Source organism: Eucyclogobius newberryi, unplaced genomic scaffold (assembly GCF_026437365.1).
Source record: "Eucyclogobius newberryi isolate DKJ021-1_F unplaced genomic scaffold, fEucNew1.0.hap1 SCAF_21, whole genome shotgun sequence".
Classification (NCBI taxonomy): domain Eukaryota; kingdom Metazoa; phylum Chordata; class Actinopteri; order Gobiiformes; family Gobiidae; genus Eucyclogobius; species Eucyclogobius newberryi.
In genome coordinates, this window is record NW_027315846.1 from 10819186 (window position 1) to 10832595 (window position 13410).

The 13410-nt window shown below is 38.8% G+C and overlaps 1 protein-coding gene across 3 annotated transcripts in view; it reads left to right on the forward strand.

Annotated features, from left to right (window-relative positions):
* The window catches only part of slc4a11 (solute carrier family 4 member 11), a 109610-nt gene that overhangs the window by 55904 nt on the left and 40296 nt on the right, over nt 1–13410 (forward strand). For all 3 annotated transcript variants that reach the window (XM_072457173.1, XM_072457174.1, XM_072457175.1), the window contains exons 4-5: nt 7212–7255; nt 10450–10678. In XM_072457173.1, the coding sequence (XP_072313274.1) occupies nt 7212–7255; nt 10450–10678 (273 nt within the window). The remainder of the gene's footprint in view (nt 1–7211; nt 7256–10449; nt 10679–13410) is intronic.

Genomic DNA, 13410 nt, shown 5'->3' on the forward strand with positions numbered 1-13410 from the left:
GAGAAGGTGTAAGGCAGGGACAACATGAGTGAAGTGTGGGCAGGGGCCAATAAACAGTGCAGCGACGTCCAAAAGCGTCCAGTTTACATTCAAAGTCCATGTTGACGCACGTCTGCTAGTGAGTTTATTTTTTGGACGAGTGCCCGAGGCGTCTGTCTTCAAATGTACAGGCATCCAACTCCTGCGTCGGGTGCAAATTAAATGCCCTGGTCTGAACGCGGCTTTAGATGCACAGTAGTTTAGTTTTTACTTTACCAAATCTTTCCTTAGTTAGTTATGAGGGTAACAAGCACAGACATATAACCAGTAGACCCAACGTTCAATAATTTTGCAACTCGGCTAGTCCAGGAAAATGTTAACATTTTGAAGCTAGTCCCCTGTATTCTTTCCTATCGCCATTATTTTAGATAATAATTATGTGCATTGGAGCAAAAGGCTAACTTACTCTAAGCTGCGATTTCTGGCTTTGTGTGCTTCTAATTAGTATCTAGTGAACACTAAATATAATCTTTTTCACATTAAACATAAACCTTAATATGGAGATTGGCTTCACCATTTATTTAGGTGATGAAACATTTGAAATTACGTAACTTCGGATAGCATCGGCAAGCCAAGTGTATTTTGTGATGATTGTCTCTTATTTTTGCATGGACTTTTTTAGAAACCAATTTTCATTCATCTAAACCCGGCTTCTAATTTGGGCTCTTCTTCAGCTTTGACTCAAGTTAGCACTTGACTGTGATGTCAGTGCTATGAGGTGTTTAATTATTCTGCAAATTGTTATTTTATTATTTCACATTGTCAGATCACTGTGAGACCTGTCCACCGTAACCAAACGAATAAAACATTTCAAAAAGGGCTCTTAATTATGTGTGTCCACTTAAATAAGATGCCGTTTGGAAAAGAAAAACACTCTGTGATTACCTCAGAGTCCCCCAGAATCAGCAGCCTCGACATAAATTAATTTGTGAAAACATCCGTCTTTTATGATCAATTCATTTCTCTTTCTACATTCTACACTTTTAGTTAACTATGGCTTTGGAAAATAAAAACAGCTAGATTCGATTGCTCCACATGTAAATCTATGAAGAAACAACGTTTCTGGGTTTTTGATGAAAATATGTTCTGACAAATAACACTCTTGTAATGTCAAGGGCTTTGTCGCTCCTATCAAATGCACAAAGATCAGCCTCTCTGTTTGTCAACTGCTGTAAAAGTGCTGCTCATGACAAAGGCAGTTGATGTGATTGATGGCTGTACCTGGACTCTGGAGTATTTAAATGTTCATTTGAAGCTGATCGCACAAGGAGGATGTTGTTTGTTGGCACTCACTTTTGAAGCGTGTCCATCCCTCTGTCTTCCCCAGACTTTTTCATACAGCTGTCAAACGCTACCCATAAATAGAATTGATTTCATGATTATATTTCTGCCAGGACCGGGCCTAGTTCCATTTCACTTCAATCAATTTGGCTGAATACTCAAGTGGAAAAGTCATGATGAAGGACAGCCGTCTCTCACTCCAACAACTTGAAGACTTTGGATTTGACCATGGACATTGGCAAATTTTGACAACATTGTTGAGTTTGAAGGATGATTTCTAAATTTAAAAACACAACATTAAAATCACTGATGCAGAGCTGTTGTTTGATGACCCTTTCGGAATTTAGCTCTGATTTTTAAGAAGATGAGAGGTGAAAAAAACAAGAGTGTGTTTTTTACCTGTAGCAATTCGAGTGATGTGGTAATGCCTGGTTTGTGAGCTAAACAACAGCCAGTGTTATGGTAATCAGCTCGATTTGTTCACCTTTAAAGAGATGACACTGGGAAAACTGAGCTTCTTCCACTAAGCACAAACCTACAGCAGCCTGCCTTGCTCCAAACAGGACATGTACAAGACATCAAGGTGTTCTCCCAATCCTGTAACTGCCCTAAACAGTCACACAAAAGTACCTCAATGATAACAGACGAAAGCACATCTCTTAAGAACATTCATTTGCTGAGGTCAGGTTTCTTGTGTTATTCCTAGATTTAGCACCAAATTAAAATGTGTGCTGCAGTCATGATCTCATTTGAGGATAATAAGTAATTGCATTGGCCAAATGTGACCCCCCTTAATCTATGGGATTGTTAAATTATGACACACAGTATATTTCTCGCTTTCGGGTCCAAGGTGGATTCGTCAGCTAATTGTAAAGATTTTTTTCATGCTTTAAAGTAAATTCTGTTTTGTGTTTTATTCACTGCAAAACCGGACGTGCCGTTAGCATGCTAATTGTTGTTAGTTCTACTGGAGCGGTAAATTCTGCTCCGAAAATTGTGCTCAAAATCTCGTCTTGGTGAACAATTAGTTTTTTTTTCATGCTTTAATGACAGTAGCTAAACATTGGGTACAGCTCATTTAATTACAGTTTGTCTGCCTAAATCTTTCTTTTTACATCAGGTGTCTCCAACCAGCCTCCGTGAGCTACTTTCACTAGAACAAAACAACCATGAGCTACTTATGTTACGAAACATTTTATAACAAAGTATAATTTCTATTCCCTGAACATTTATCTCAATATATGATACAAACTAATCTATAGGACATGGTTCATCATTCAAGCTTATTCACCTTATCTTGTCTCGCTACTAAAATAGTAGATAAAAGTAGACTAATTTGTGTAAAATGTCCAATGTTCATGTGCACCAACAAGTTAACCATGCACGATTCCCTAGGCAGCCTGAAATAAACTGTGAAATTTGACTTTGAATATATTCTCATGCAGCTTATTTATATCATGTGTCATATTTATCATATAGGACACAATCATCTTTTACCGTGTACATCCTCATTATCTGTAAACTGGTAAAATCCTGAGATCATGCCCAAATAACAGCTATTTAAACCTCAATTAAACTGTAGGAAGATAAACCCAGAATCAAGACAATACAACAAGCTGCATTGTTTTGCCTGAAAGCCAGATTCCCACTCTTCATAAAAACAGAATGTTTTTGGCTTCTTTGCAAGCCAAAAGTGGCTTCAAAGTAGACTAAATAAGTCTAAATGTATGTATATTTTTGGGAAATTCCTTTTTAGCTACTCAAAATGGGGGCATAGCTTGGAAACCTCTGATCTACTGAATACTGAGTGATGGGGCGTGCTTGTCCACACGTGCAGCCCACAGATGTACAGCGTAATCCCCACCCACAGCAGCATAAATCACTCTCTACAGTCAGACGTATCATTTCCATTTAAACTCCCAGCATGCAGCCATGTCATGTGATGCAGGTCATGTGATTAATGTTGCGCAGAACAATTGATTGAGGTCATAAAAACTTGGTCTTGTTATCATTTATTTCTAACTGTGTGTAGAAGATGTGATCCCATGGATTCAAAGCATTCTCTCTTGAGACATTTGTTCATTTGAAGTCTTGTCTCTTTATATTTCTGCCAACCAAGCACACAAATAATTCAATTTGTTTCATTTTAAAAAGAGATATTTTTAGACTATTTTATTAGATCATGTTCTACATTTTATGTTTAGTTCACACATTCCTTTGTCGCTAAATATTTCTCAGAACACTTTTATCCAACTCTGAAGACAATGCGGTGTAGAGACATTTGAAACTGCTAACCATATATGAATGGAAGTATACCACTTAAGGGCTGACAGCAATTGTACCACCGCATCCCTTCTGTCCTTTGGGAGGAGATCAGCTGAGCCGCGTGCTCTGTTTTGATTGGGGATATTTGATGTGCACAATCACGCCACATCACGCCATGGTCCCATCACAGTGGAGTCTGCTAGCAAGAGTGATCAAAGCCCCCCCTCCCATTCACTACTGTCTGGATTATTGATATTGTGATCCCGTGTCGCTTTCCCAGGGCTTATTGGCTTGTTAAAAAGGGGGTTCCTTGTCCTTTTTCTCCAACCCTGGCCCGAGGGAGGAGTTAAGCACAGATTGATTTGCAGACGAAGCCAACACACTGCATCACACGGCGCAGAGGAGGAAAAGCCCATGGTAACCTAATCACATCCTCGCCACCACAGAGAGAAAGAAAAAAAAAAGGGCGATAGCCGTGTTATGTAACCACAGTGCCAGACCGTTTTCAAGAGATTCAGCTGGACTAGTTACACCAGGCTCGCTTTATGAAAAACTTAATTTGCCCTGATTGTTTCAAAATGTAAAAGTCGTCCTCTTCTGTGACACTGGGAAAATCCAACCTTTGTGTTTTATCTCACAGTCGCCTCAGCTCCATGGACGACGTGTATTAAAACCTTATCAACATGAAACTTCCAATCCCTGTTCAGCGAGAGCTCTTAGACTTCTGCCTCTTGACATTCTCCTCAGTGTTGAAACCCCAGCTCTTATTCTGGTTTATCTTACGGCTCCTCAATGGTTACTTGTGATCCTTATTTTACAGTTTGCGTTGAATGCAAATGTGGCATAGTAATGCTGACTTTGAACGTGCCATTTGTTTGTTCAAACCACAGCTTCTCAGACTTTTTCTCATGCGCCCCCCTTGGTAGATAAAAAAAAGTACCCATGCCCCCTCCACAGCCTGGGACAGCACAGAATTGCGCTTCACTGCTGTAAATATGGCGTAGTGCAAGGGTGGGCAATTATTTTCTTCCGAGGGCCATATTCGACTCGCCATCATTGGTGTGAAAAAAAAAAAAGAAAAAGAAAAAAAAAAAAAAAAAAATATATATATATATATATATACACAGTATACAGACAGTTACAGACAGTTAAAAAATAGAAACTTAAAATCTTTCTAGGGGCCGGATTAAAAAATGCAGAGGGCCACATCTTGCCCCTGGGGCCACAAATGCCCAGGTCTGGCCTAAGGGCAAAAAACAAAACAAACAAAACAACGTTTTTTTTTTTTTAAGTATTACTTGGCATGTTTGGCGGGCCGGATTATAAAGACAAATGTGGCCCGCAGGCCGTAGTTTGCCCAGGTCTGGCGTTAATCCTGACTTGTACCACTACATTTATGTTGTTGTTGTTGTTGTTGTTGTTGTTGTTGTTGCTTTTAATGGCAGCCCGAAGCCAACTGCAAAGGTGCATTTACCGCCACATATTGTAGTTGTACGTCTTCAAAGTATGTGTTTAACGCTATACCATAAAAAAACAGGGAAAGATAGAGAAGGAGAGAAGGAGAGAGAAAGAGCCTGTAGTTTTTCTCTTCTGCACGGTCTTTCTTCCATAGAATTCTAAACTATTTAAACTGTAGTTCTTCTTCTTCTTCTTCTTCTTCTTCTTCTTCTTCTTCTTCTTCTTCTTCTTCTTCTTCTTCTTCTTCTTCTTCTTCTTCTTCTTCTTCTTCTTCTTCTTCTTCTTCTTCTTCTTCTTCTTCTTCTTCTTCTTCTTCTTTAATGGCTATTGGTATCCATAGTGTTACATTACCGCCACCTAATGTAGTTGTGATTCTTCTGTTGCTGCTTTCAATGGCGGCCGGCGGCTTTGCATCTGCTGGATTGAGCGTGGACAGTAGACTAGCGACGCTCCCTAACTCTATTTCTTTACTCTGATTACTCTGATTCTCTAAATGGGGAATTGTTGTTGTAGTTGTTGTTGTTGTTTTATGGCGGTTGGCATCCAAATGTTGCATTACCGCCAGACTTTATTCTTCAGACTTTGTTGTATTCTTAAGTTCTTCTTCCATTACTTTGGTGTTTCCCCATTGAAGCTTTAGACCTTAGACCTAATGGGGACTTGTTGTTGTTGTTGTTGTTATTGTTTTATGGCAGTTGGCATCCAAGTGTTGCATTACCGCCAGACTTTATTCTTCAGACTTAATTTTCCAGACAGTACTGTGTCACTGTGACAACCAGATGACAACATTGACAACATTTTCTTCAAAGCCCATGGGATCAAAGCGGAAAGGAATCAAATGCACACGCATGCTTTTCACATATAATATTGTCTTAGTGTCCAGTCGATTGAGAAGGCCAGAGCTGATTAAAACTGGTCAAATTATTTTTTATTGCTTCCATTCAGTGTCATTGAACCAATGTCAGATCTAGGTAAGAACAAAAATTTAATTGAGTGTCTGCGTCGACAAGTTACCTCTTTACGATCGCTTTTACCGTCTTAGGGGGGGCTATTACTTTTGACATTTGTACACCTTGTACTTTTTTTCAGTATTTGCAAAAGTAAATTGCTAATGCGTTAGCCGGGTCACCGAGGCTCTCTCTCCCTTTCTCCCTGCTCAGGTCTGCGGTCTGCACGATCTTGCAATTTGTCAGGACAAACAACTATTTGAGTCGCAAACTACGCAATCATCAACTGTGAATTACTGAGCGTCGTTGGTATGCCACAACGCAGCAGAAAAACATGGACGCGCGGGAAGGGGGTCGCACGGAAAGGGGGTTGCGCGGGAAGGCGAGAGCCATCGCCGCTAGCGCGACCTTAATGTAATTTGTTGTCAATTAAATCTGACTTTTTTATCTTAAGTAGTACTACCAGTACTACTTACACACATGTAGTACTCTTACACACATGTTGTACTTTTACGCAAGAACACTGACACACATTATCTAGTAAAAATTTACCTTTAGATAAGCGCGAAGGGACCATGATGTGCGGCAGGACAGTGGTGGGACAGTGGAGAGACAGGAGGGACAGAGGGGCACAGAGACTCACTCTTCTGCTGCTCTCTTGTACTTAAAGATTAACCATGTGTTGGCACTGGGAGTTTTTCTGTTGCGCATAATACGTCTGTCACCAGAAATGTGCACACATTTCTCCAAATGTCTCGCGCCCCCTTGGCATGGTTTTCCCCCACACTTTGAGAAGCTCTGGTTTAAATACATGCTAACTTATTCTCGTATTAAACCTCTATAACAGTTTGTCAGTAGATTATTCAAAGTCGTCGACTAGTTAAACAAATGTTAGTTGTGCCTCTTGATAGAGAGGTGCACATATATAAATAAAATTCACAAAATGTTGCTTGTCCCATTTTGATTTTATCATAACATCGTAATTGAATTAAACCTCATTTTGATTACAAGACTTGTATTAGCATCTGTTTATAGTCCAGCTCATTATAATGGTTTATAAAATTAGTCCTTGATGATTTAATGAAGAATGAAACAATACTCATCATCTTACATATTTATATTTGTCTTTGTCCCTGCTCATCTTTTTTTTTGTAGTTTTTGTAAGCCAAATAACCTTTTGCAGATTTCAATTGTTCTTATTGTACTGTTCTATTTCTACAGATGCTGATGACTCTGGCTGTGTGTTACTCAACACATCACGGAGGGTAAGAAACGCTTTCTATATTCTCTGTGGGTTTTGTCTCATTTGTGACCAAGTCTGGTCAATTCAATGTAAAATGTTTTATTTTTTCATTAAAAAAAGAAGAGGTAGAAAATCATATGGAGTCTCTTTGATCAAAGACCCTTTCAAAAGAAGTTTGGTCGACAGAGAATAAGCATTAATTAAGTCTCTGAGTGGTGAAGGTGTGATTTTTAAAACTAGAGCCAAGCGATCCAATTTTTATGACGGCATATTTAACTTTGTGAAACAACAAAGACTATAGTGATTGTAGTTGTAGTAATACATAGACTCATACAATCAAACATTTGCATCCATACTAACTGTTACAGTTACAGTTTATGGCCCTTTATCACAACACAACAAGAATCATGTTTGTGAAGACAAATATCCAAAAACATGTCAGAATACAATAATCCCATGTACTTTGTGAAATCAAAGCGTCTCGCTCACAAACACTAACAACATTTGGTGGTTTTATTGCTCTGCATTGTAGTTTTTCTAGGGCCTCTGATGCAACAACCAAAAAGCATTAGTTAAATGCGGTAACCCTCGCTGTTAGCCTCCTGTCGTACAACCTGTCAGACTGAGACTTTGTTGTGCCTGCTTCTGCCAACAGCTTGCCTGGATCTCCGCTCTAATCTTCATATTCGCTTTCACACATTGTTTGTTTGCTCTATCCGTCTGTTTTGTCCATTTCAATTTATTAACTCTGCCAATTTTTTGGTTTGGGATCTATTTATATGCACATTTGTGTGGCATCTGTGAGCTTGTTTAACTATTTTTACTTGTTTTGGCTATAGTATGCTGTGTGATTATTTTTTATAGGATGTATTATTAGAAACACAACAATCAAAAACAGAAGGAATGTGCTGCATTCACTGGGGCACAAAAGCGCATTGCCGTTGGGGATTTCTCTACTCAAAAGAACAGCATGGCGTCCACTCTTCTTCAGAAATTCTGTCAATTTCTCAATCAATAAAATCATGGGCCACTGGGTGTCTGGGCTCTTAATCGAGCGGTTTTCCTCCGCGTCCATTCGTCCATTTCAGAGGTGACTCCCGACTCTGCTGCTCCAACAGAGACGGCATATGATGAGTCAAGCTGCTGCCATTTTAAAGTGCACTGCCTGTCCTATTGGCCTGATGTGGTGTGCTGACATTAGTTTTGGTACAAAACAAATTAGAAAAAGTATAATAGAGAGAGATTGGTGTGTCTGCAGTAAAAGTGATGGACAGGAGTGATTGTCATTTGGCCCTCCTGCTGAGCAACACTTGTGTTTATGGAATAAAAATGATTTCCTGACAGACAGCTGCTGCGTTCCATGTGTGTGTAAAAACAGACTCAAAAAAGAAGGCTGTCAATAGCTTTTGTCACCATATAAATTGTTTACTACTTGATTACCCAATGTTTTTTTTCACAGCAGAGAGCAGCGTTAAATTTAGTAAGCTTCTAAGTATGTTTTTTATCATTCTATTATGTTCTTTTTAACAAAACCTTGGACCGCCATCGATTGACCCGTATACATGTAGAAAATGAAGTGTGAATGGCATACATCAATACTGCTGCTGGTTATCTTGTTGTCGATTGTGATAGAAGTAACACAAATGTATTCATATTCAACTTATTAATTAACAATTTGAATTATTAGATAATTAATTCATATTTTGGGCTGTATTCAAACTTTTAACAAATAAGTTCTAGAGTTGAAAAAAATTCCACAACGATAAACATATTCTACGTTCAAAAGAAGGCCAACCTTGTTATAATGAACCCTGGGATCTGTGTTAATTAAATTAGCCCCATTCTGTATTAACTCAATACGTAAATGTATGTCTTGTTTAATATTTATCACTGTTTTGTTTTTGTTAACCATCCAAGCTGTTCTGTAGTATGTTCTACTTTTGTTTTACACTAGACTATTATCAACTATTAGTTGATTGTAAGATAAGATAAGATAATGTATTTGTCCCACAATGGGGAAACTCAAATGTTGCAACACAGATTAGGTACAGAAACAGATGGGCCGCAGTTATTTTATTACTTGGTTCACAGATTTTTAAATGAAATATATTGAACATGCCGGCGAAATATAAATATTTCAATTTCAATAGATTTTTTCTTCCGGATTTACCCAAAACGCACCACAGGAGGAGGGGAGGGGGGGGAGACGCAGCGCACAGGAGCTTGTAACAGTAGATTTAGCGTGTTTTGCATTGGTAGAACTGACGCTTCTAAGTGTGCACCCTCAGTCACGGCAAAACGCGCTGGAGAAAATGTGGTAAACGGGTTTAAAATGTGTATTTGATATAAAGGAGTTAGCGCTGCGCCTAGCAGACAAGGAAACGGGTGCGTGCGTCTTCTCATGCTCTCCCGGGGCCGCGCGCAGGGACCATGGATGTATTATATTGTCGCAGGGACGGATTCGCTCCGTCACAAACTCCCATAGGATTTTGAAGAAAAATTGCTTCACGCGCTCTTTTCTTTTGACTTCATTTTTATATTTAATTTAATGCTATTTTGCGTTGTCGGCGGTACTTTATATTTAAAAAAAAGATCATTTATTTTATTTATATTGTAGAAATCAATCATCTAAGTGCGGCGGATCCGTAAACCAAGTAATAAAATAACTAAGGCCTAACTTGGAAAAAAAAAAAATTATAAAAAAAAACTCTTATATTCTTATTTACAGCTGTAATATTAATGATCTGCAAAAAACTTGGAAGAAATATTTTAATCTTCAGCATGCTTCAATAGGGGATGCTTTGTTTTATGATGGCTGGTCTCCAACATGTCCTCCCTTCTGTCCTCCCTTCTCTCTCATCCCTCATTTCATACTATACTTTCCAATAAAGCCAATAGGCCACGAAATATTTAAAATGAAAATAAAAAATGTAGTTTCAAGGGTAGTTTATTAAACATAAAAAACACACATTTTCAGATTTGCAGTGTCATTTAAGAAAATATTCATATTAATTTCTCCAAGCTTTGAAATTCTGAACTCTGCTCCAAACCCCATACTTTTACTGACAGAGGATTGGTTGCGGACCTTTCAATTAAAAAGGCCAAAGCATATTATTGATGATTTCAAACGTTTGGCGCTTGATAAAATCTATGTATTGTATACTTAAAATATATTTAGTGGAAATCCATTTTCTATCCCCCTTCTTTGCTTTGCAGTATGTTAAGCTGATGGACTTTGATGAGGAGGTGCGGGCGCACAGAGACCTGGATGGGTTCTTGGCTCGAGCAAGTATCCTCCTGGATGAGACTGCTGCGTCTCTGGACGATGTGCTGAAGAGGATGTTGCATCACGTGGCCCAGGACATTCACGCCCCTGAGCCCGGCTGCAACTTTGAGGAGGTGATGAGCATGTTGTTCACTGACGCCGGAGCCCAGGAGGTGAACGGTAAGAGCCAGAGCACAGCTAAGAGCATGTTGCATGTGTTGAAAGCAGGCACAAAGAATACAATGTGACAGAGAGGATGTCTCACACAATCAAACCAGGACCAGGGCAGCACCAGGCTCTAAACCAAAACACATCTGACCCCTGCTGAGACACAGCACTGTGCACAAAGGCCATACACACTTAAAACTAGCTTCATTGCTCTGTCTGTTTGACCTGCAGTGTTTAGGGCTTTCAAATGTTAAGTGTAGCAAAAAGAAATACATCTGGATTTGAAAATGTGTGAAACATACAATGTTCCCTTTCTTTCTGAGTTGCTGGGTGTTATTTTTACAAGCTTTCTTCACAAGTTAGTTAGTCATTTTCTGTAGTTGCTTTTTCCAGAGAAAAACTCCCACGTAGTTGTAACACATTGTTATCCAACATAGCGTCATACCCACATTCATCTTCTTTGTAAAGTGAATTTGGACTCTTGCTTTCAAACCATTTGGTTGGTTGTAATTCATCTGTAATTTAATTTACAGTTCCTTATATGTTTTGTCTTCTTAAAATTGGCTGGAGTTTGCAGAGACTAGGATCAAGTTAAGCAAGCATAGACTTTAAGCAAGGCATTTAGTTGGTCTTTAAATCAAGTATCTTTTTCTTGCTTTTGGCACTTTAGAATGCCTGGTACAATATCTTAAATGGCAAGTATCTGTTCATTAGAAAAGTGTGTCTTGATAGAAGAAAGATTGAGGTTGTTGGTCTGTTTAGTCTTAATTAGGAGCCAATCTATATTAACCTTTGAAAGCTCTGACACCATTTCACTGTTGGCTTTGTTTTCAGGCTTTACAAACTGAGCGCTAACAATGCTAACTAATCTAACATCAGTGATTAACCAATCACTTTTATGTTCTCACAGCAACAATAAGGATCAATGTGTCAACAAGACCTCATCAGACTGGCCTGGGCTGGCTATGTGACAGCTCATCTAACCTTTCTTTTTTCTTACTTGTCATTCCTACAGCTCCAGACAGTGCAAAAGTGGTGTTGCTAATCTTATTTTAACACAGCACCTTTTTGTTCATAATCCCTGAACAGGTTTGTAAGTGCCCAGGTCTGTGCAGGTGCCGGGCTCTCTTTTTGGTTTCTCCTGCTGTCACATTAGTGTGTTTTCACACTGGTCTGAGCTTAGCCCATTAGAGCGGCTCCAGTCTGCTCTGTTACATAACAGTATCCCCTTCTCTCCAGAAGCAGCTTCAGCTAAAGCTTTGGGGTGATGAGACAACACTGAAATAGTTTTAGTTCAGATGATGGTTTCACTTTAATGTTTTCTACAATAAGATCACAGTATAGCAGTTTACACAAAGTAGTTCTGTGCTCTTTTTAGTTGTCGGAAACTCTATTGGTTATTGCTTAGACCACAATGAAACATCCACTTAAATACTGACATATTTAAAGTAACAAAGCTTTATCTATAGGTCTCATATCAGGGATAAACACATTGCCTGTATCACTGGGTTATGTCTGTGCTCTGTAGTTGATGGTTAGACAGGAAAGGTGCAGTCTGTGGCTGCGGCCTCTGACACATGGAGAGGTGATAATTTACTTCTGTCATTGATCAGTGACTTGGCTTTTCAAATGGCTGTCTCAGGCTCTAAGCTGTGGCACTGGCTGCTGCGCCGCTGTTTTCACTGCCACAATGCGCCACAAAGAGACGCGAGAGGTGAGCTTTGACGAGGGCAGCCATCTTGACTGCTCTGCAAACTTCAATCGATTGCAGATTTTTCTTTGGAAATTAGATGCAAATGGGGCGAGTTTAGACATCATGAATTTATATTCTTTAACAAAAGTTTGAGCAGTGCATACATTGTATAGTTCATGTTTCCAAATTGATTGCAAACATTATGCACATTTGTAGGATTTTTATTAACCATCATCCCATAAAAACAACCATTCTTACACCATTTGTGATTTCTCTCCCAGCCAAAAATTAGGACTATTGATACCTTTCACCCCTTTTGAGGGTGTTGAAGCTAACAGGGGGCACTGCACAAAAGGTTTGTTACTCAAATTATATTAATCCGATCTTTTTTTTTTTTTACATAATCTGACCATTAGTTTGAACTCCAACAGGTGAGTTGATTTGTGCTGACCCTCTCAAATAACAGTCACAAGCTAGCATTATCCAACTGTTTTTCAGTTAGTCACATTCACCCTTCAATGTTGAGAATAAAAAAATGACACACAGGTTTCATTGCATAGTATCAATAGTATCATATATGTAGTGGTTCAACTGAAGCGCTCCTTTCTTTAGAGCACTGGGGAAACACGTAGGAAAAAAATAAAGAACAGAGAAGCTTCTAATTATGCTGAAGATGATGTAACCATTGCATAGTTATTCAGCAAATATTTGTTTTTATCAAAGCAAAAAAAAGGTTTATTAGTGATACATATAGTATTGGGAATGTAATAAAAACACACTCTGCACTAGAGTTTATATAATCCCACATCTTTGCTCTTTACATTTACTTGAAATGTCTTTAATCCTCACCAAATGGAAATGGTTTATTCCACACGTATGCCCCTTTTAGAGCAATGCGTCTGAAGGAATGAGTTTTGCTAGATAATTGCTGGGTTTCAGATGACATCACTACATTCTTTAGGCCTACAGGATTTGACAGAGATTGGGGAGTTAAAATTACATATTCAAATTATTTTGTGTTGTAGTGAGTTTAAGGGCCTTGTCAAAACAA